We start from the raw sequence: 24,487 nt of genomic DNA, 5'->3' as shown, positions 1-24,487 counted from the left end.
ACTCTGATGCTGAATAATCTATCCCTTCAGCCTCTCCTCCTGAGGATTACTCTTTTGGGGAAACCTTGCACACCATGAGGGAGCATTCCCATTTGGACAGCCATGATTATTCAAAATCCAAGAAAAGGCTCAGAGACTTATTTTATTGCCACAACACAGGCCCCTTGCTACCCCCCCCCCCCGTGGTAGATATTGTTGATGTTTTTACTGAATCCAGTTTGTCTCCTCATTCTTTACCCCCCTGCACCAGTCAAGCCTGATGGGTGTACTACAGGGTCCCAGACTCTCATATATTTCTTTAAAAACCCTGCTGTTCACCCAGAAACTATTTCTCAGGGTCCCAAAGGGGTTAAGTTTTCTACTGCAAAAAAAACCCTGTTCCCTCTGATAGGGATTCTAGAGCTCTGGATAGATGGGGGGAAAAGTTTACACTTCTGCTACTTTAGCTGTAAGGGCTTTAAACTGCCTGTTTCACATGCTTAAATATCAACAATGCCTAATGTCTTTGCTAAAACAGAAAATGCTTACAAGCTCAGAATGTCCTGACAATAAGGAAATGCAGGATGTATTGTATGCAGCTGAACAAGTGGGAAAGCTCTGCAGTGTGGTTTTGATTCATTAGAGGCTTCTTGCAGAGCCACAGTTACAGGTTCTTGTTTAAAAGAACAAAATTTACCTGATCATGTTAAAGCAAAATTATTGGATGCTGCACTACAGCATGATACTTTGTTTGGTGATAAGGCAGAAGAGGTATTAAAGAAAATGGAGGATAAAGCAAAATCAATGCAGACAGTAAAGTATTTCTTACAGGTTTAGCCACCTAGATTTAGCATAAACTGGCCTTCAAAAAATTTCCAGTGTCAGGCTACAAAGAGGCAGATACAGACGCCCAAGAGGCAGATCTCACCCCCAAGGCTCATACAGACCTAAACAATGGGGTGCTTCAGTCCCCAAAGGTGGAGAAGACAAGTCACAACCTTATAGGAAACGGTCCCAATAACTTCCCTTTACAAATGCTAAGCACTTAACTTTTGGCAGCACCCTTAGGGGGAAAGCTAGCACTTTTCTCACAAAATTGGCACATATCACCCAGGACAAATGGGTACTGAATATTGTTTCTCAGGGTTACAGGTTCCACTTTCACACCCTTCCAAGGTAAAAAGGCATGCCAGATCTGCCACAAAATCAATGGGCAGAGGCACAAAAACAAATTTCTGCTCTCATGGACATGAGAGCTATTCAAAAAGTACCACAGCAAGAACCAGGGACAAGGATTTTACTCAAGACTTTTCTTGGTACCCAGAAAGGACAAAGCTTGGAGACCAATACTGGACCTGTCCATTCTTAATACTTTCATGGATGTTCCAAAATTCAAAATGTTGACACTGCAGCAACTTCTACCCATGCTGGGCAAGAAGGCTTGGCTAGTTACTCTGGACATAAAGGAGGCATACCTGCATGTCCCAGTCAGACAGTCTTGCAGAAGATACCTCAGATTCATAGCTGGCTCAATGCATTACCAATTCTCTGCACTGCCCTTTGGCTTATCTACTGCACCCAGGGTCTTCACAAAATGCCTGGCACCAGTAATTGCATTTTGCAGGCAAAAAGGAATTCAAATATATCCCTACTTGGATGACTGCTTTATTCAAGCAGAGAGCAAGGACATTCTACTAAAGCATCTGGCGTTTGTAAAAAGATAACTAATTTGCCTAGGGTATACAGTAAACTAAAACAAATCAAAACTAGTGCCCTCTGAAGAGATAATCCTGGGTGCAAGCTTAAATACAACTGCCCAGATGGCTTATCTCACGCCAGACAAACAAAGGCAACTGACTCATTATTTTCAAATGATGGTTACAAAGACCCAGCTCCCTGCAAGAAAAATTCTGCAGGCCCTGGGCTTCATGGCATCCTGCATTCTACTAATTCCATATGCAAGACTGCATACGAGGAGACTCCAGTGGTATCTAAAAGTGTTTGGACTCGACATTGCCACAGCCTGGAAGCAATAATAGCTCTTATTCCCTGCCTGCAGCAGGAATTTCGATGGTGGGCACAGGCCTGTCACCACAACAAGGGACAGCCTTTCACTTTACCCACAGCCAGGCAGACCCTAACAATAGATGCATAGGAGTATGCCTGGGGGGGGGGGCAAACATGGCAGGAAAATGTATTCAGGGCACATGGCCCGCGGAACAAATGCATCTTCACATCAATCAGAGATGCTAGCTGTACAGAAACTATTACTAAAGACGGACAATACCACAGTTATGTGGTACATAAACAGGCAAGGGGGCACACATTCCTATCCCCTCTGCAGGCAAGCCATGACTTTGTGGAACACAGCACTGACCTATTAAGTACATGTGCAGGCACAATTCCTGCCAGGAAAGAAAAATACTCTGGCAGACGAACTAAGCAGAAACCTCGTGGATCCTCACAAGTGGAAACTAAATCCACAGGTGTTCAGCATGATAATAAAGAAATAGGGGCGCCAGACATTGATCTTTTTGCCTCCCCCCACAACTTCCAACTACAAAGATTTTGCACAAGGACTTATCACGCACAAGCATGGAAAGTAGATGCTCCATCATTCAGCTGGAAAACCCTAACAGTTTATTCTTTTCCACCACTACCTCTCCTTCCCAAGGTACTCCTGAAAGCCAGACAAGAGAAGCCAAAAATGAAACTGATTGCCCCAGACTGGCCACACCAGCACTGGTACCCAATCCTAAAGAGCTAGGCTCAAGGCCCAGCCTGACCTTTACCTCAGATTCCTCATCTGCTAACTCAACAAAACAGATTCTCCACAGTCAACTCAGAACCTTAAATCTGGCTGCATGGCAGATAATATAGCCACACAGACCACACCTTTTTCTAAAGATGTTATGGATGTCATTTTAGAAGCCAGGAGGCCGAGCACCAGGAAATCTTTTGCAGAAAAATGGAAGAGATTCTGTGCTTGGAACCAGGCATAGGGATTCGAACCACTTGTTCCAAATATTCCTCAGATTTTACAATACCTGATATGCTGAACAAAGGCCTATCCTTCTCTTCAGTTTAAGATCCATGCCTCTGCCATTTCAGCTCATTACAATACAGAACCTATTTTCTCTCACCCACTAATAAGACAGTACCTCAGAGGGGCAAAAAACATAAGACCCCCAAGGAAAGCACAAATACCTACATGGGACCTCAATTTTGTCTTAAAGCTCACACTGCCTCCTTTTGAGCCAGCCAATACAGCTGATATAAATTTCGTATCATGGAAAACTGCTCTGCTCCTAGCAATAACTTCAGCAAGAAGAGTCTGAGTTACAGGCATTAATGGCAGTGGAACCATTCATCATTTTTCATCCGGACAGGGTTTCTCTAAGAAACCCAACATTTATGCCAAAAGTAGTATCCAGTGTGGCTCTTAACCAAACCATTTATTTGCCAACATTTTTTTCCAAATCCCCAGAATAAAGGGGAGAGACTTCTGCACTCTTTGGACGTACACAGACAGCTACGCTTCTACTTGGACAAAACAAAAGCCTTCAGAAAACTGAGCAACTGTTTGTAGCATATGCTGTAGGATCACAAGGAAAGGCGATCACAAAGCAGACTATTTCAAAATGGATAGGGCACTGCATTTGTTTCTGTTATGCACAGCATGGCAAGTCAGTGCATAAGAATATTAGGCCACATTCTACCAGGGCAGCAGCCTTTCTCAGAGGAGTACCAACCAAGGATATTTTGGAGGCTGCAACTTTTGAGTTAAGTGCACACCTTTACCAAGCATTATCACTTACCTCTTTACTCCAAATCCAGAGCAGGCTTTGCCACTGCAGTTCTGCAGGGCCTTATAGCCACTCCTAATCCTATTTAGGCCCAGCCACCCTACCTCAGCTTTGGGATTCACCCCAAGTGTAATGACTGCAACAGTGAAACACAATGAGCATAGTACAGTTGTGTATTCATTGTTGCAGTCCAGGTTATACACCCTGCATCCCCCTTTCTTTGCTGGGACTCATCTGTACTTCTCTATCCTATACAACCTATGTGGTGTATTTGCTTGTAGATGAAGGTATTTTTATTTTGCTGTATGTTTTTATAAGCAATATCTTTTGCCTACCTTCTTGGGGGCACCTGACATCTGAGGCAAGAAAAACTGAAGAAAATGGCATCTGTTGCATCTTGTATACCCCCTGGCGCACTGACGTTAGGGAAGAGGCGACAGCAACAGATGCCGGACCAGGACTTTGGAATTCAGGCTGACTGCGGGTAGCCTGCCAGCAGGATAACCCAAGTGTAATGACTGCAACAGTGAATACACTGTAACATCTACATTTATGGTAGGTACACAGCTGTACTTTCCTCATCTTGTCTGACCTTTTTTTCTTTTGTTGTACATCCTGTTTGGATTCTACCAGGGAGGTTTATTTTTTTGTTCTGGACTTTTCTTCTGGTAGGTACCGCTTTCTCCATTCATTTATTGACATGATTGTACAGGGTTTTGTTAACTGTTCTACAACTGTGCTCTCAGGGTTTGATAGAGGGATTAAAATTTTGACAGGTTATCACTTAATAGGAAGTTTGTCTCAGAGTAGTTTAATGTTACAGGGTTAGCCAGTGTCACAAAATTGATTTTAATATGAAGAATACTGTGTGGTCTGACCTTGCCAGAGAACCCTACACTAGAGGGTGTACAGTGTTTTCCCATGTTTGGGAGTACCAGGTAGAGTATGTTGCACCCCTAGTGGGTGTATTGAGCTGTTTGGTCCAAGGTATTTGTGTGTGCAAAGTCCAGGAATCTCTGAGCCTGTAACTATGGGGTCGTGCAAGTATTCCAGTGTATAGTGGGGTAGTTGAAGTCTCACGTGAATATAGTACAAGATTGAATGGTGACTGCCTCCACTAAGACCAAATGCAAGGTACGAGTTACTTGGGTCTTAGAGGGTGAACCTATAGCTTGCAAGGATATGATATGGGACTTTTGACTGTGGAAATCTGGACATGGAGAAGCTAGAGTTTCATCCTATTTGACTAATCTTGAGGTGAGTTTAATAGACTGACATGTTCACCTTTGCTCCCTGCCTGTGTAGTAGCTGGTTTGAATGCATGGAAGACATTGTAGCCCTGTATTGCCAGGGTGCGCTCTCTGGCTTTAAATCATGTCTCAGTAAATGCACAGATGTCCACATCCTTCAAGGCAAGGAGAGTCTGGAGGGGAGGATTTTCTTACTTAGGTTCCTGGCATTGAACGATAACACCTTTAGAATCCCTTGAGCTGGTTTTATGTCGGGAAGGTTTGTCATTTTGGCATTGACTAAAAAGTACTGTGGAGGTGGACAATGCCTTTGCCAATAATCAAAACCCTAAAGGAGACAGAAGGCCAGCACTGGTGAAGCAGTGTGGCCTCAGTCATATTGGCCCAGGCAGGCAAATATTGTCCTTCCACTGAATGACATAAAAAATTTAGCCATTTATTGAAGTCAATCAGATTTTCTTCATATTGTGGCATCATTGTAGGTGAAGGTAGAATGCTACACAGTGCTATTCAAATACCAGCCTGGAACATACAAGTCTCTAAGAGCTCCGTAATACGTCTCTTCATATAGTTAAGGGAGGTTTGTCTCGGGTCATTTACACACATATGGGTTATGACTGAGTCAATGATACTTGTGGCCTAATGACTTCAGTGCATGGGGTATTTGGTGGATCCTGGTTTGTGATAGACAACTGACTGAGATTTTCTCCTTTCAGCCTGGTGAGCAGGGCATCCGTATGTGTCTCAGTAATCTCCTGTGATTGAAAATAAAGTAAGGTGTTGACTTTGCCTTATGGGCTTTGTAGTTGAGGCTCCAAAGTGAGTGCCTGTGTAGGTTGTGTTTGGTGGTGGCCTGGTGGAGTGCTTTTGTGGTTGATGAAGGCTCTTTTAGTAGGACAAATGTCTTTCAGGTCTTTGGTATTTAGAAAGTTTGCTTTTGGTATTTAGCAAGTTTGCTCTTGTTTTTGGTATTTAGGAAGGTTGCTTTTAAGTGCCCCGGTATCTGTTGGCCTGTGTTGGGTCAGTGCTATGTATGGTAGGTACAGTGCTTGCATCACTAACTAGCTGATTATTTTTGAGTGCTTTCTGGTTGAAAGTCTTGCCTCCAGTGACATTGTCTAACCACGTCTCTCACATATTGTATCCGTTTGTCAGGATTAGTTGGTTGTCAGTGAACATGAGAGAATTCTTGCATTATGTAGAGATGAACCAAAAATAGAGGCACTTCAGGAAGGACGACCAGGATCCAAAAAAACAACTCAAAGATTATCATTTTTAATATGTGGTCAACAATTAAAAACACACTAATGCTATAGTTTACACTGCATTTTTATGTTATAACAAAACATCAGATGTGAGCGTACCACCATACTACCACTATTTTATAACAAATTAGACTCACCAATAAACCAATCATTAGGCTATCTATTATAACCAAACAGAATACATCTGTAGTAAAATGTAAACGTGCAAGGAAATAGTTACTGTTAAGATTATTTTAAAATAGCATTATACATAACATCTAAAATTAATATTCAAAGAAAAAAATATTAAAGTTCTATTTAAACATTTTTTATACACAAATGTGTGTGATCCTAAAAGAAATTTATTAACTAACATCATCTACTTTTTGTGTACAATTTTTTTTAAATATAACTTTAATTCTTTTTCTTTGAATATTAATTTTAGATGTATTAATACTGTTCTAAAAAAAACTAACTTTATTTCCTTGCATGGTTATATTTTACTGCAGGTGTATTCTAATGATTGGTTTGTTGTTGGATCTAATTTGTTATAAAATAGTGGTAGTATGGTGGTACACACATCTGGAAGTTTTGTTATAAGATGAAAACGCAGTGTAAACTATAGCACTGTTGATCTCTTATTAAAAATATCTTTGAGTTGCTTTTTTTTATCCTGGTCGTCCTTTCTGAAATGCCTCTATTTGTGGTTCTTAGTTTGTATATTTTGGGCAGTTGTTATCCACTCAGTTTTGGTTATTGCCTCAAGATGCCCATGTCTATCACATTACTGGGAGAGAAATTGGAAAAGTGCCCATCCATGGTGTCAGTTCTTTTTTTAGGTGATCTACAAAAGGGTGGTTCAGTGGGCTAATTTGAACACTGAGGATGGAAACTGCAGCCTATACAATGTATCCCTGAAGTTGCGCAGCATTGCTCTTCAGAGCGCAGACAAGATGTTCTTCGTGTTTCACTGTTGCAGTCAATACATTCGGGCAGAAAACAAGGGCATACTTTTAAATCATCTGGCGTTTGTAAAAAGGGTTCTAACTCGTCTAGGGTACACCATAAACAAAGAAATCACAACTGGTACCCTGTCAACAGATTACATTTCTGGGTGCAAGCTTGAATACAACTGCCCAGATGGCTTTCCTCACGCCAGAGAAGCAAACTCATTTGGTAACTTACTTCATACAAGTGGCCACAGAAACCCTGCTATCTGCAAGACAAATACTGCAAGCCTTGGGGTTCATGGCTTCATGCATTCTTCTAATTCCATATGCAAGACTGCATATGAGGAAACTACAGTGGTATCTAAAAAGTCTATGGAGTCAACATTGTCACAGCCTGCAAACAAGGATTCCTATCATACCCTCCTATGGTGGGCAGAAGCCTGCCACCAAAACAAGAGATTACCATTCACACTACCCCCTGCCGCCCAAACCCTAACTACAGATTAATCAGACTATGCATGGGGGGGGGGCTCACCTGGCAGGGAAGTGCATTCAGGGCAAATGGAACCCAAATCAAATGCACCTACATATCAATCAAAAAGAAATGTTAGCTGTACAGAATGCTCTTTTACAAACGCTATATTTAAAAGTATGCCCTGGTTTTCTGCCTGAATGTAATGACTGCAACAGTGAATACACTCCATCTACATTTATGGTAAGTGTACACAACTGTACTTTGCTCTTTGTTTAACTTAGTACCAGGTATAGTTAGAAGTTTCATAGGTTTCTGAGTTGCCTATGTTTGTACAAGGCACTGCTAAACACCACTGTGATGAGTGGCGGAATTTGTAGACTTGATGAAAAGTGACTAAACCAACTAAAAATCTGTCTGTCCAATGAAATGCGCTCACTTTAAGCCTACCTGTGTCTTTCCTCAAAAGTGAGACTCAAGTGCTGTACCCTGTGTTTGTGAGGCAAACACCTTCACACTAAATAAATCCAGCTTTTAGATCTAGCATGTTAAAGGTCCCTCTCAGTGCCTCCAGAAAATCCTGTTCAATTCCAAATTATATTAGATGACTTAATACACAGGAACTCCCATCAGTCTTTGATGCTTTAACTAACCTTCGATAAACTGTGACGCCTATACCTCACTACCTGTTCCTCGGATGTAGGTCATGTTCAAGTTCCTTGTTTTCATAAACATGAACTCCTTTGACCAAATAGTCAAGGAATGCACTAGAGTACAAAATATTCTTGACCTGGTCCTTGCAAATATAGCATCCGTATGCATTATCCCAGTTGTATATTTGCATTTCTGTGCACTAACCCAGTTGTATACCCTTCCCCAGTTATGTCTGACCACAAACTGGTAACCACTTTCTAAGTCCTCATACCAGCAGATCTAAATATCATGGTATTTAGACTTGCCTCCTGCAATTCTGCAAAGTTTAAAAATTCAGATAGAACTGTAAACTCCCCAAATGTTGACAGAGCCAGTAGCTATGCAGATAAATTCTACACCCACCTAGATACACATATTACACAAACTCCACTCCACACACCTTCAGATAGAAATAACTCTGATCCAAAACAATACCAAAACAGCAAAATCTTCAGAAGTCAGGAATCGAAAAACAGGAACCAAAGTCAAATCCAAAAGCAAACTCTTTATTCTCCAGCGCCTCGGTGTAACCACCTTTCAAGAGTATGCATTCTCACTGAAAGAGATCATCTCACAGATTACTCGCACAGACAATCAAATCCTGTAACTCAGGAGGTGACTCTCTGTTTTCAAACACAGTGGGTAAAATATGGAACTCTCTTCCACCTAGTCTCACCGAATCAACCTCCCTAAATACTTTCAGAAATGGCCTCTCCCACCACTTCAAATCCCACTGGCTTTGCCAATGTTCTAATCCAGACTAACCCATAGCTCCCCCTCAACCTCCTCAGTGAAATTACTATCCTCCTAGGCCTCAAGCCATCTACTCTCCCCCTGAAACTAACTACTTGTAGGTTTGTTTCTTATAATAATTGTTCACTGTACATCCTAATGTAACTTTTTCTTACCTGTGTATACTAACTATATGATGCTTTGTTTTTCTCTTTATAATTGTTATTGTACATACTAATGTAACTTTTTTTTCTTCCCTGGGTATTTAGTGCATAACTACAATCGTATGTTAGCTGTCAAACATTGTTGTAACCTACTATGTACTATTGGAACTTTTTGTAACCTACTATGTACTATTGGAGCTTTTCTCCCCGGGCCTCCGCTGAAAATGGACATGTGTCCAGTCGGACTTTCCCGGTCAACAAATGTAAAATAAATAAAATAAATAAATAAATTCTCCACCACAGGATGTGTCATTTGGTGATACTCTTGTCAGTCATGAAAGACCATTTCAAGTATTCGTTTCAGGAAGTTGCAGACTCCCAGAAAAGGGTGGTCTTAGGCCCCATAAGCCAATGGCTGTCATGCCTGTCTAGGGATCTATATTAGCTGCTTTAAAAAAACATTCTTTGCAGCCAGATTCCCAACTCACCACCCTCATGATCCTGGATAGATTCTTTAGGGGATCAGGATTCTCACAGGTTTCTGTAGAAGAACTTTATTGCATGTCTAGAGTGTGTCCCTGGAAACTGCCAAGGAAAATAGACTTGCTGCATCATGGAATACTCTTCCTAATGACAGTTTGCTTAACCAGTTTGTGGGAAAATTATACACATTGGCAACCCTGGCCTTGTAAGTACCCTGTATGTTTGGACCAACTGCCTAAATTAGAAGGATCATTTAGTTAAGCATCTCCAGGGTAGTTGAAGTGCAGGATGGAACCTTGGAGGCAGCTGTGCTTACTCAAGGCCAGACTGTCTTGTCTTTGGGTAAACATGGTATAAGATAAGCATATGATGTTGTAAATGGAGCGGACTGATTCTGTCAGTATCATTATTGATCACGGATGGGTCTTGGATCCGAGCCAGCAAAGTGTGCATTAGCTCCAGAGCTGGAGCAGGACTCCTGTTACCCATAATCCTCAGATCTCATTTGCCACGATTAGTGAGCAAACATGTTCCCTGCAGCTCGAGTTTCATTACATAGACAAGTGCCTTTTTGGGTATCTTTTTTAATTTTTTCTTTCCCTTCTGTCTAACAAGTACAGTTAGCTTTCTATAGTTTTCTTTAGTATAGCAGTAGGTTTCCACTTCTCCTTTAGTTGCTCGCTGGCCGTTATGTTTTTTCCCTGCCCTTCTCTACTTTATTATCTTCTCTTCACTTGTGTGTGTTTGTGTGTGTGTTTGTTTGTGTGTGTGTTTGTTTGTGTGTGTGTTTGTTTGTGTGTGTGTTTGTTTGTGTGTGTGTTTGTTTGTGTGTGTGTGTTTGTGTGTGTGTTTGTTTGTGTGTGTGTTTGTTTGTGTGTGTGTTTGTTTGTGTGTGTGTTTGTTTGTGTGTGTGTTTGTTTGTGTGTGTGTGTGTGTGTTTGTGTGTGTGTGTGTTTGTTTGTGTGTGTGTTTGTTTGTGTGTGTGTTTGTTTGTGTGTGTGTGTGTTTGTGTGTGTGTGTTTGTTTGTGTGTGTGTTTGTGTGTGTGTGTGTTTGTTTGTGTGTGTGTGTGTGTGTGTGTGTGTGTGTGTGTGTGTGTGTGTGTGTGTGTGTGTGTGTGTGTGTGTGTGTGTGTGTGTGTGTGTGTGTGTGTGTGTGTTTGTGTGTGTGTGTGTGTGTGTGTGTGTGTTTGTGTGTGTGTGTTTGTGTGTGTGTGTGTGTGTTATGGCTGACAAACCCTCCAGTTTTAGACGTTGCTCCTCATGCAGTCTGAAGTTAGTGCCTGCCAAAATGCATGAGGAGTGCGCCTGTCTAGGAGAACCCCATTTAGAGCCTGAGGGCGATATCTACTAGGGCTCTCCTAGACTGTAGAAACAAATACTTCTCAAAGGGCTTGCTAAAGAAGGGTCTCTTGGTCACGGGATCCTTCTCCAAAGCCCTTTTGGATCCCAAGAGGAAGCCCTCTTCCTGTTAAGACTCCCCTACTAAACATCCGAGGCACTCTGATCAGAGTCCATCCTCAGGGGCATCAGCTCTAGGGTCTTCGGCTCAGAGCTTCAGCTCCCCCGGCCAAATCCTCAGACTCTTGAGGTCGTCAGATCTGATCGGGTCAAAAACCTCCTCTGATCTGATAAACCTGTTGGATCCGTTCGTGGGGCACTTAGTGCACTCTGATCCAACCAGGCCTTTGGATCCGATGGCCCCCTTGGAGACAGTTATAGATTCTCTGGCCACTTCCAGAGTCTCTGATCTGAGAAAATCCAGTAGGCCTTCCTCTAGGGACTGCAGACATTCTACTCATTTAGGCCATTCTTCAGTTTCTTCCCGGTTTACTAAGAGTTGGCTCCTGTCTGATATGGACCAGATGATGAGCTTTCTCAAAGCCCAAATTGAATTAGGCTTGCTTCTGTCCCCTAGCCACTTGCCGAGGGGCTCTTCACCCACATCAGAACGCCTCTCCTTCCGTCCGACTCCTGCAAGCTAAGCGCCCTTGGGTCAGAGCTTGCCTAGGGAGAGGCAGTCTGTGTCGAATAGTACTTCCACACCAACTGGGTCCCTGGCTGGCTCAGTCCCCTTGTCCTAGGGTTGCCACCTTTTCAAATGCCCAAAGTGGGACATTTTCAGTACAAACGTCAGATTTTGCAGGCCGAAACATACCCACAGCCAGTACAAAGGACAAAACTTCACTTTTTTGCCTAAATAAAAGCTTATTCTTGTAGCATTTTAGTTGCTTATTCTGTTTTGTATAACATGTAGGTGTTTCAGATACAGAATTACTGTTTTATGTACCTATTACATAACATATAGGAAACAATGTTGTCCTAAAATCTCAGGACATTTGCCATTTTTACAATTTTTTTGCAAGACACAACTGCCCAGAGAGGGACTGTCCCTCACAAAGTGGGACAGGTGGTAACCCTACCTTGCCTTCAGGGCTGGCATTGCCTCTGAACCGAGAAATCCCCAGGGTCCACCAGGGGGTTCCGGTCCAGAGTTTTTGGACCATTCCCTTCCCTTGAGGGCCTCTGCCTTGGAGTGCTCAGAACAATATTGTCCAGGGACATCGGTACTGTGCTGGGGTCTTCCTCCTGCCCCAGTCTGTTACTAGTGGGGAGGAGGGTGGGGCTTCTTCCAGTCCATCTGCCTTCCGGGCGATAGAAGACTGCCTCTGGTCAGTCGGCAGCCTCTATCTAGACTCTGGACCCACCCCTGCCTGGTTCCATCTTGGGTGGCAAATCTTAGTCTGTCCAGGGTCACCTCCCCCACCCCCTGGATCGCCTTCAGAAGAGCATTTACCCTATAGGGATACCCTCCTCAGTGTCCTCCCCAGAGCCCCACGGTGGAGGAGCCTTCTCGGAAGAGGACGTGCTAGACGAGGCACCTAGACTCCCCTCGAGTCCCTCACTGAGGACACTGATTTTGAGGAAGGGGACGAGTCCCCCAGATTACCATCTGAGGAAGCGTCCTTCGGAGACCTACTTGAGATCCTGAAAGAGCAGGGCAGTTGGTCTCCCCCCCCCCCCCATCCTCGGAGGAATCTGTGTCCCTGAAGGGATTCGGGGTGAGCCCATCTTCCTTCTGGGTGTGTCATCCTGCAGATGAGCTAGTCCAGTTCATTGCCAGCAGGGCATGGAAGGTAGCCGGTGATGGTCGAACGCTCCCCGAGAGGGCAGATAGTTTCTCAGTCCTCCGAAAGACCAGCCTTTCTGGAATAAGGGTGTCCCTGTAGATGCTATTGTGGTTACCACAGCAACCAAGAAACAGCTCACAGAACAGAGCTGTATGGTCCACCCCCCTAATAGAGAATCTTAGACGATTGACCATTTTGGGAAGCACGTATACGGCTTAGCTACCTTCTGACTGAGGACTACAAATTATATGGCACATTTCACATGGCTGCAGAGGGATTTGGTATCAAATTTCCTCTTCCCTTTTGGAGTTGATGCCTCCAAGAGAGCCTTAAACTGGTTTCTCCAAAGTTCTCCATTGTCACTTCACTTGCTAATGCCTTGAGGTTGATTTCGAATGCAATTGAGGCACCTCATGAGCAGCAGGTGCAGGCATTGCTTTTAGGCGTCATGCCTGGCGTCACACTTGCGGACAGCTTCAAGGCATCCTTTACCAATGCCCCATTTGATGGATCCTACTCTCTTTGGTCCTTTTGTCAAGGAAACACTGACCCGCAGTGAGCAGTAGGGAAAGACCTTGTTTGCAGTAGGGATTACGTTTTTTTTCACTCCCCAATGTTCCTTCTCCAAGAGGGGTATTAAAAAGCTGTGGTTCTGCAGAACACAGTCTTCCTTCCAAGATGCTCCTTGGGAATCCTCCCCTTCTGGCCAAGGAAGAGTATTTGATAGCAGATGCCGGCCCTGAGGCAGAGGAGGTCCGCAGAATCAGGGCTTCAGAGAGCCCTTTTTGGAGAAGCCCCCATGGTGCTCCTGAACCACTGCCTGGTCCTGGAGGTAGTCAGGGGTTGTATCTCCTTGACCACCTGGTTTGGTCTGCTATCACTTCAAACCAGTGGGTGCTAAACATTGTGTCCAGGGGATACTTTATACCCTTCAGTCACCCCCCTCCAATCCAAAAGTCACTCCCAGATGTCCCACCCCACCAAAGGGAGTTGGCTCTCGCAGAAGTTCAAGACCTTCTCCAAAAAAGAGCCATCCAGAAGGTCCCAACAGGGCAGCAAAGATCCAGTACTTACTCTCGCTTTTTAGTTTCCCAAAAAAAAAAACAGGGGACCTGCGTCCCATTCTGTACATCAAGTTGAATTTATCCATCAAGAAGTCAGTTACGGATACTCCCTGTTCTGTCCATCCTTCCATTTCTGTGCAAGGACAATTAGATGTGCTTGATAGATTTTAAGGATCCGTGCTATCACATAAAAATCAACAGGCGCTCCAGGAGATTCTCGTGCTTCCAGCTGGGGGCCAATCATCAGTTCAAAGCCTTGCCCTTCTGTCTCACCTGTGCCCCCCCACCAGGTGTTCAGATATATGGCACTGGTAGCAGCCCATCTCTGGCTGCAGGGCTTTCAGGTCTCCTTGTACCTGGATGATAGGCTTCTCATTGCTCCCACAAAGCATCTCCTCTCTCTAGCCACAGATTTCATTCAAGTCTTTTTCATGATCTGGGCATTATTTTCAACCTTCCCCAAGTCGCACCTTGCTCCATGTCAGAGGCTGGAATTCATAGGTGTTTTTCAGGACACTGTGTCAGAGATTGCAGCTCTTTCCCTACGCAGGGTAGACTACATCCAGGAGCAAGTTCTCCTCCTCCAGGATTGGGGCAGTGTCCCTGCCCATCTAATTCTTCAAGCTTTTAGGTCGATGTCCGCGGCTGTTCACTTGGTTCTTCTCACCAGGTGGTATGTGTGTGCTTCAGTGGACTCTGGTGGTACAGTGGTTGGCTCACCTTCACCCTATGTCCATGCCAGTCTGAATATCTCTAGTTTGCCGGTGTCATAGTATGGTGGCTCCGAGCCAAGGAACTTCTGATGAGACCTTTTTGTCTCCCGCAACCCCATCCCACTGTGACCACGGACGCCTCCTTGTTGGGGTGGGGAGGCATTGGAGACCAAATTGCACATTAACATCCTAGAGATGAGAGCTGTCCTATTACCATTGCAAGCTCTCCAGGACCCTCTCCCTCTGGGGAGTGTAGCAATTCAGACAGACAACATGGCTGTAGGTTGGTACATCATTTGGGGGGGCATGATCATCTCCGCTCTGCAGAGAAGTCAGAGTTGGGAATGGGCAATGTCCTCCAGGCGCTTTCTTCTTGCAACGCAAATCCCCAGTGATTCCAGTGTGCTGGCAGATGAAGCTCAGCAGGTCTATCCCGAGTCCCCACGAGTATTCCCTGAAAATAGTCTGTGGCATCCCCGGCTAGTCACAAATGCAGCAAATAGTCCTGATCCCCCCACCAGGAAAGTCACCCAGGGACGCTGTGATTCACAATTGGCCGTCAGGACTCCTCTCTGCCTATCCCCTAATGCGCCTCATTCCCAAAGTTTTACAGAAAGCCCATTGTCTGAAGAATGACGTCATCCTCATTGCCCCCTTTTGGCCTCATCAGACATGGTTTTCCCTCTGTTATCTGAAATATCCACCTTGGATATTAGATCCAGTCCAGGACCCCATCTCCCACCTTCCTCCAACCCGACCTAATATCCCTGAGGCTGACACTGTGGTACCTCCAGTTCCAGTGATTGTCAGGTTAAGGTACCTTTTCTGGTAAAGGACTTTATTTTGGCATCTCAGAAACCTCCTACTAAAAAGGTTTATTCCAGCAAATGGTAGAGGTTCTCTTTTTGGGCTCTTCAATGGGACACATCCCTTTTCTGCTCTGGTTCCGGATTTTCTATCATTCCTTTCCTCTATATTCCAACAAGGCACAAGCTTTTTGACTGCTTCAACTGGCAGCTATTTCTGACTTTCACTTAAGTGATAGTCCCATGTTTTCTTCTCAGCTCTGCAAGGTCTTTCTTAAGGGAGTGTTCTTCCTCAGGCCTCCAGATCTGTCCCCTCCTTGGGTTCTTACTTTGATGCTGCAGTCCCTGACACAGCCTCTCTTCGAACCTGCTGCTAAATGTGATTATTAAGTTTCTTAGAAGACTGCCTTTTTGGTGACTATTACCTCTGCCAGGAGAGTTTCTGAATTTGCGGGCTGTTTGCATTAAGCCTCCCTTCATGATATTTCACAAGGATAGTCTCTCTCTCTCAGGAACAATCCTTCATTCATTCCTAAAGTAGTTTCATAGGTTCATAGGTTCATACTAGGCTATCTGCCCGAGGGCATTTACAAGCCTAGCCCATCGTTTTGTGGCTTAGGCCACCCCTTTAGTATGGGGAACTATACCCATTATTTTTCTGTGCCTCTGTCGAGCAGTGACACTGAGGTAATCCCTGGGGTATATCTGCGATCTCCCATCCATTGGTCAAGATTTCTCTTGAACAAGGCCAGCGAGGTGCTCTGCCTCACATGTACCGGGATTTTGTTCCACAGCATAGGGAGTCTTTGGGTGATGAATCTATCCCTCCAGCACGTCCTATTAATAGCCGTGTCAAGGTTTAAGTCTCCCGCCCTTGTGGCTCTGATGGATCTAGATTTTTTGAGGTGAAGCATATTCATCAAGTCTGGGTTTGACATGGCCTTGTATGTTAGGCAAAGGTCACCTCTGAGCAAGCGTGGCGACTGAATAGAGCTGGAGTTCTTTCAGTCGGGCAGCATAGGACAGATTTTTGAGACCCTTTATCCTTTTGGTGAGGAAGTTTTGTGGCCTCTCCAGCTGCTGCAAGTGTCGGGTCAGATACATTCCGAATGGGGCATTGTACTCAATCATTGGTCTGAGTGATGAGTAAAGGGAGACTATGACCTCCCTTGATCTAGATGAGAATCCCTTCATGATAAGGTGGGCAATGTAGAAGGTCTTCCTAACTACTTTAGCTACATGGGTGTCGAATGACAGACTACTATCAACCTGGGTCCCCAGGTCCCTGATAACTTCTTCTGTGCTCAGTGGATTGCCACCTATTTGGTAGCTAGGGGTAACCTTGTTTTTCCCGAAGGGTATGACTATGCATTTTTTGGCATTTAACTTTAGGCCGTGGCTCTGGCACCAGTTATCCGCTTCTGTGAGACCCTTCTGAAGGTTATCTGTGTCAGATGCGTTTTCTACTATGGCCCAGTTTGCAGTCATCTGCAAACTTTGTCAGCCATAACCCTCCTGTGTTTGCTTGTACTGGAAAAGTAGATGCCAAACAAGAGTGGGCCCAGGACTGAGCCCTGTGGGACACCACTTGTGACAGGCTTTGAGTCTGACATGGCGCCAGCAGCTCTGACCCTGTGGGTTCTGTCACTCAGCCAGTTTGCAACCCATCTTGTGATGTATGGGTTGACATTTAAGCTGATGAGTTTTTCAATGATACCCGAATGGGGTATTGTATCGAAGGCCTTAGCCAGATCGAGGTAGGCTGTATGGACTGCCTTTCCCTCATCAATGGCTTTGGTGACTGTTTCAAAAAGTCAACCAAGTTTAAAAGGCATGATCTGCCTTTGACAAAGCCAAACTGGGTTGGATCCAAAGTCTGCAAATTCCTATGTCTTTATTTATGAGGTCCATTATGATCCTCTCCATGGCTTTGCAGATAAGGCTTGTCAAGCTAATGGGCCGGTAATTTCCAGGGTCGGTGGAGGCACCGCCTTTGTGAAGTGGTACCACAGTTGCAGTGCGCCACTCCTGGGTAATGTATCCAGAGGTAAGACTTTGATTAAACAGCTGTCCTAGCTGTGGGTTTAATTCCTCATTGAGTTCATGGAGCACACAGCCGGGACACCATCAGGTCCCATGGATGCTGTGTTTTTGCTTTGGAGAGAGCAGTTCTCACTTGGGCGCTGGAGATGTTTGGGGGCTGCAATCATTTGGTATAGATATCTCTCCTTTTGGGGAGAGAAGTTTGCACTGAACCTGTCAGCCAGTATGTTGGCAATGTCTGTAGGATCAGTAATCTTCACATCATTTTGAACTAGCTCTGAGCATATCTGGGAGTTTCCTCCCAGGTTTCTAACATAGCTAAAGAAGGCCTTATGATTGTCTTTTGAGTCTTTAGCTATTTTTCTCTCAAATTTGCTTTGGATGATTTTATGAGAGCTCTTAGTTTTTACTTATAGTGATCAAGGGTGTCTTACCTTTTAAGGATTTTGCTCTATCTTGTAGTAGCTTCCTCCTTTTGTTGTAGAGTTTGTTTATGGCTGGGGTCCACCAGACTGGACGCTTGCCTTTGGTACAAAGAGTCTTTGTTTTGCTTGGGATTGCCTTATCCATGCAGTCCTGCAGGTGCTGGTAGAAGGCATTTGTAAGTGATTCAGCGGCTTGAGTACTGTTTTCCCGCTCGGGGCCTTAAAGGAGACCACACTAGTCTTTAGAAGTGTGAAGTCGGCTTTTGAGAAGTTCTTTACTGTGGTCTTTTTATTTCAGGTGGGGTGGGATGAGGACCTCCAGCGAGATTAGTTTGTGGTCTGATCTCACCAGTGAGGGGTACACCTCCGGTGTTGAACATTGTGCTCCCATGTTCGTGATGATGAGATCAAGTATGTTATCTCCTCTTGTGGGGATGGTGACTAGTTGTTCCATGGCATTTGAGTTTATGAATTCCAGGAACTTTTGGGCTAGGGTGTTTGGGCTTGAGTAGTGTTCCCAGTCTATATTAGGGTAATTGAAGTCACCTAGTATGATGGTGTTTGGTGATACATTTATCCTCTAGTGTTTTCAGGAAGGCCATGTGAGGTTCCTGAGTTTGTGAGGGTGGCCTGTAGCATGCTACAATTTGCAGAGCAGTCTTGCCTATGGTTAATTGCACCTGGATGGTCTCCGATGCATCGTGCGTTGCCACCAGTCTTGAGGTGTGGGTGTCCTTGATGAATATGGATACCCCTCCTTTCTTGGTATTGTCCAGATTTTGGGGCCGAACGCATGATATGAGGTAAAACCTGATGGCGGGGTGCTCTCAGGAGCCTTGAACCAGGTTTCTGTCACAGCACAGACATCGATGTTCTCCATACTGAGAAGGGCCTCGAGTGCGTGCATTTTGAGATTTAGACTTCTGGCATTGAGCAGCATTACCCTTAGTTTTTTTCCTTTTTTGTGTTCTAGGGTGGTAGGTTTAGAATTTGAGCCTTGCCTAAAAAGGCACTATGGGGTGGCAAGAGCCTTTGCCAATATCCGGAATCCCATGGGTGACAGGTGCAAGCCGTCCCTTGCGAAGCAGCGTGGCTTGTCCAGCATGTCATCCCAGGCAGACAGACACTGGATCCCCTTTGAATGACACCAGTGTTTAAGCCAATTGTTAAAGCTGATCATCTTATCTCTGTATTGTGGCATCATTCTTGGTGAAGGTAGGATACTGCTCAAGGTCAGGGTCATACCTGTCTGGGCTACATAATCAGAGAGCTCCTCAATGTCTCTTTTCATGTAGTCCAAGGAGGTACGCCTCAGGTCGCTTACACCAGCGTGGACAATGACTGAATCATATTTGTACCTGCTGTTGAGAGACCTGAGTGCTTGCGTTATGTGGCGGATTCTAGCGCCCGACAGGCAGCTTACTGTGACCTTCTCCTTACTCAGTCTGGTGAGCGGGACGCCAGTGTGTCTGACTATGGAGTCACCAATGACTAGTGTGTCTGGCATTGTGTTTGGCCTTAAGGGCTGTGACTGTTTTACACTCTGACTGTGAGGTCTATGTGTTGCAGGTGTTGTGTTCTGAGGTGGTGGTTGTTTGGGTGTCTGCTTTGGTGGCCTCTGCTGTTTTGGTAGATTTTTGATCAGAGCCTCCGAGTATGTCTTTGTGTGTTTGTGTATGATTTGAGGTTGTAATGGTAATATGTGAGACTGGGTCTATAGTGTGTGTGGTAACCTTCTCCTCCTGACTGGTCTTGCCAGTCCTATGTTGAGAGAGCTCAGCCTCCAGTTTGGCCGTGTAGTTGCATCTCTCGCATGTATTTGTGTTTTGTGGGAGGAGGAGAGGGTTGTTCAGGTACATGAGGCAATTGTAACATTGCCTCAATATTCCCAGGTTCACCAGCTGAGCAGGAGAGGACACTAGCAACTGATCCCTCGACATGCTAGAAGGAATAGACAAAAAAACTTTAAAAAGATTCCGGGGGACGTGGGTGACCGAGAAATGGGGGGTTGCCTTTTTTGGGGTACTATCTATGACAAGAGTGCCGTATCAAGGTAATAAGTACTGTAGGAGCAAGTGCTACGTTTAACAGATAGAGAATAGTCTACTTGGAGTCAAGTAGAGATGATCTTTTTAATTATAGGATACGCTGATTAGATCAGTAGTATAGTTCGAGGAAGGTAGTTTTAAGGGAAAATTTGAAGAGTGGACTTTAGGTAGCCCGAATAGTTTAAACCTGCTTAACCGGCGCTGCCCTAGTGTGCAACAGTAGCAACTCCGCGCTAAATCGCGCTAAAGCGTGCTTTATAGCAGGGGGCTGGAAAAGACAGGAAATGACCCAAATTGGCCAACAAACCACAAGTCACTGCCCTAAACCACTCCTCCGAGGACAAATGAAGGAGTTATGGAAATGACCCCTAGTGGCCAATAAAACTACAGTTTCAAGTCAGTAACCACCTCTCCGGGGGGCAGGGAAGCTGCTCAATGTTAGTCACTGCCACTGATAAACAGAGACCCTCCTTCAGCCCAAGCAAAAATGGCCTCACAGAAACTTTCAAACAGTTCAGGAACAGCAAGCCTGTAACTGAACTTTTTTAACTCTCAGAAAAGTGGGAAAAAGCAAGATTTTTTTTTGTTTTTGTTTTTTACAGAGATAGCAGAGGTTCACAAGTAATATCAAGTTATAACAGTGCAGTAAATGACCCCCACACAAGAGTGCTAGGTCAAGGACAGAAAATATGCAAGTTTTAAGAAAAAGATTTAAAATTAAGTGCAAACAGGAAATTCAGCAAACAGCTTTTGGTTGTGCTCTAAATACAGCTACTAATACAGAAATCAAGTTTAACAAGCCAGAAAATGCTCAAGCTAGGCAGCTATGCAGAAAAACTTAGCAAATAAACAGAGAAAAAATACCAACCTAAATCAGTCTATTCAGCTTCCTGTCTTTTTTTCCCAGCTTTTCGAACAAAGGAGTGTATCGGCTACATTGCCTGGATGTACATAGGCAGTTTTGTTTCTGTTTGAAGAGGACTGAGGATTTTTGAAAGTCAGATCAGCTTTTTGTAGCCTTCTCTCAGGCCGGGAAAGGCAGGGCCATTTCCAAAGTGTAAGTTTTACGTTATATAGCTCACATTTACAAAAACAGTCAGAGGTATCTTCCCAAGCCTATTAAAGGTCATTCTGCTAGGTCGGTGGCTACTTCAGCATTCTGGGCCAGAACTTTTTTAGATGACATTTCTGCTTCTGCCACTTAGTCAAACCCCAATACCTTTAATAACACATTACAAGTTGGATTTCGTATCTAGGGTGGAGCTTCGTTTGGTTCTTTTGTGCTCTGGTATGTCCTTCCTTGAGACCTGCCAGGGTAATGGATAGCTGGGGACTCTGACCCATCCGTGATCACTAATGACACGGATAGCAACAGACAGTTATGTACTTACCGTAACTTTGGAATCTGCTATCCAGTCATAATTAATCACGTTTCCACCCACCGTCCTCCTGGTAACCAGGGAATTCTTGAAGTAATGGTCTGTTTGGTTCTGCTGTTCCTGGGTGTGGACAGTGTCACTGTCCAGATATTTATCTAGCAAACTCAGTCTGAGGATTATGGGTAACAAGAGTCCTGGGAGGGGCGGAGCTCTAGCCTAGGAGCTGTCGCTCACTTTGTCGGCTCGGATCCGAGGTTGGATCAAAGACCCGTCCATTTTTAAAGACAGACACTGGATAACACAGATTCCAACTTATGGTAAGTACATAACCTTTTTTTTTCACTGCTGCAACAGGGAGAGTTGAGAGACATTATTGGCTGTAAATCTAATCCTCATCTGAGAATGTGTAGGCTCCTTAGATGAGAAGATGCAGTTGGGACCCCATACTTACAAGCTATTTTAAAAATTTACAAACTAGAGAATAGGAAGAAAACGGTGTTGTCTATCAGTCTTCTCATCCTCACCTGTTCGTAAATACAATGGAAATTTTACTCCCAAGCAAGGACTTTAGTGTTGGAAGCAGGAAAAAGGCAAACTGCTCAAATATAGAAAGGCTATGAAGAAATGAAAATGGCAGAGTAAGAGTAGAGGATGGTCTGAGGGCCCACAGGATTTGGCTCCACGCTAGCAGTGGGTTGTTTTCTGAAGTATCACCCTTCTCTCCCTCAACCCCCGCCTCAGCTCTCCAGTCTCCTTTCCCGTCTTGTTTGAATATAAGCAGTGACTAGCATGCTTTTACTAGTTCAGGCCGTCTGAACAGACTACATTCCCCTTTACTGCTGTACCTAGCTCCCCTCCTGTCCTTATTCAGGTTCCCTAAGGAGACTCTTGTCAGAGGCTGCATCTTTACAGTAAGCTACACCAATAGACCTTAACATAGGCATAGCTATATGCATTGCTTGGAGCCCAAGAAAAAAAGATGGCATGTGTAAGTGCCACTTAACAGGTACGTGAAGACCTCCAAGAATTAGTGTCAGCCCTGTTCTCTGAGAGATTGCACAGTTGTGAAAGTTAAGTCCCAAAATTGGCCTCTGCTAGCAACAAGTCCCTGTAAGCTTTTACGGCAACAGTGAGTATACTGTCTGCAGTTATGGTTACTTTGCCTAGAAAAAACTACTTTAGCTATGTAGTACGTTGTACAGCCCACTAAGGTATCCAGAGAGGAAATGGTCTTGTGGCAGCTTCCCTCCACTTTAGACCTTTGAGTGTTCTTTGTCACTAGATATTTCATTTTACCTTCCCTTTATTTGATAACATGGGGAGGGAGGTATCCTGATGTCCAACATCTCCACTGCTTTGACTTTTACAGTAATATTACTGAAGGTGGCTCAGTGATGTCATGACATCTAACTAGCAGCATTTGGAATGTGTAAGCTACTGAAAGAATGCAAATATTTAGAAACTAAATTTTTTGAGTGGCAGTGACATTGATGTTTTGACAGTCGTTCATGATTGCATAGTATATTTTTGCTTAAAGCCTTAATTTTGGTTTGTTTATTTTACAGGAGCTTTTAAGGCATTGGATAAAAACAATACTGGAACAATTAGAGCTAACTTACCAGAGGTAATTGTTTTCTTTTGGGAGTGATGGGGGCAACATAAATGCATATTTATGGAATTCTTTCTGCAACTTTCTCAAGGTAATTTGTCTGCAAATCCTTGCACAGGTACTCATCTGTTGGGAGATTTTTGCTCTGTGTAGAACAGGCTGGTGTGACTGTTTTTGAGAGTATTCCAGTACTTTTGAGATTATGGAGTTGCATGCTGGTTACCTGTTAAGTACTGTGAATAATTTTCCCTTGCAGCACTGCTTGGCAAATGGGAAGTCTGTGTAAAACCCTAAAGTGCTGATCTGTAGTGCACCTAAACATAGTGTAACCTAGCTGAATTCATTAACTTTCAAGCTGTGATTCATAGGCGATTACTAGACTAATGAACCCTGAGGGCAATTTTAAGCTTATTCATGCTTTCCAAATGTATCTTGCCAGTTTTGGTACCCTAGGGTTATTTTTAGGGGTATGCATAGACTTGGGCATGGAGGGACAGCATTTACAGGCTGCCTGTGTCTAATAGACATGGGTGCCAGACCATGGATGCATTTCCAATTAATCATCCAATGGTCCAAGTTAGACTTGAATTGCACTAAAGAAGAAATCTGCTTTACATGGATGGGAAACTTATTCCAGAGAAGTGGTCTAAGAGACGTACTTGTCCCTCAGTGTCCTATTTATATTTGCATATGAGGTTTATGTCCGTAGAGTGGTTGATTCTGATGTGCTTTTTTGCAGATGTGCAACAGGCCCATCAAAGTGGGATCAGAAGATGCTTTGTAGGTTAGTCATAGATGGTCTTTCAGAAGTCTGTAGGAGACAAAGTACAGGTAAAGGGCTATGGAGTAGTATGTGTAGGGCATGTTTATGTAGGGCATGTTTACCCAGTTTTTTTTTGTAAGAAACCACTGTGGATGCTCCATTTGTTCCATACGGTTCAGCTACATAACAAAGGAGTGTTGTACTCTATAATTGGTCTGAGGACCAGGTATGACGGTATAATGACATCTTTGGACTTAAATGGCATCAGGTACCCACCTTCACACACTACTACTGATGAGATCAAACTAAATCCTAGTTAAGGAAAACACTGCCTATCTGTTTGTAATCCATATTCCAAGATCAGGTATTAAAAGCATAGCATGTATGTAAAAAGACTTTACTAAAATACTTTTGTCTGATGCAATAAAGCCTTCATCAGGTTTGTGACGAGAACTACAATCAAGAAAAAAAAAACTAGCTAACCATAAACATCAAAATAGAACACTAGTAAATATCCATCCATGTTTATTAGTGTGCATAAAAACTCAAGTTATTAATAGCTTTGAAAAAATGGCAGTGGTTTGCAAAAAAAGAAAAATTGTCACGACAATTTACAGCCCCAGAAACATGTTTATACAATGAAAACTAGTGGTAAAAAAACACAAAAATCAAGAAAGTCAGTTGCTTGCTTACATGCAACTGTCTGAAGTTATTTTTTAGCATTGGACTCGCTTT

The 24,487-nt window shown here is 43.9% G+C and overlaps 1 protein-coding gene across 3 annotated transcripts in view; it reads left to right on the top strand.

Moving 5' to 3' along the window:
- CAPNS1 (calpain small subunit 1) overlaps positions 1–24,487 on the top strand; it is an 855,931-nt gene that overhangs the window by 715,479 nt on the left and 115,965 nt on the right. For all 3 annotated transcript variants that reach the window (XM_044054119.1, XM_044054033.1, XM_044054195.1), the window contains exon 10: positions 22,946–23,004. In XM_044054119.1, the coding sequence (XP_043910054.1) occupies positions 22,946–23,004 (59 nt within the window). The remainder of the gene's footprint in view (positions 1–22,945; positions 23,005–24,487) is intronic.

The sequence above is a fragment of the Protopterus annectens genome, chromosome 1.part0, assembly GCF_019279795.1.
Source record: "Protopterus annectens isolate FY-2018-M chromosome 1.part0, PAN1.0, whole genome shotgun sequence".
In the NCBI taxonomy this organism is placed as follows: Eukaryota; Metazoa; Chordata; order Ceratodontiformes; family Protopteridae; genus Protopterus; species Protopterus annectens.
Note: the sequence above shows the minus strand (reverse complement) of the source record. Positions and strands in the feature narration are given on the sequence as shown.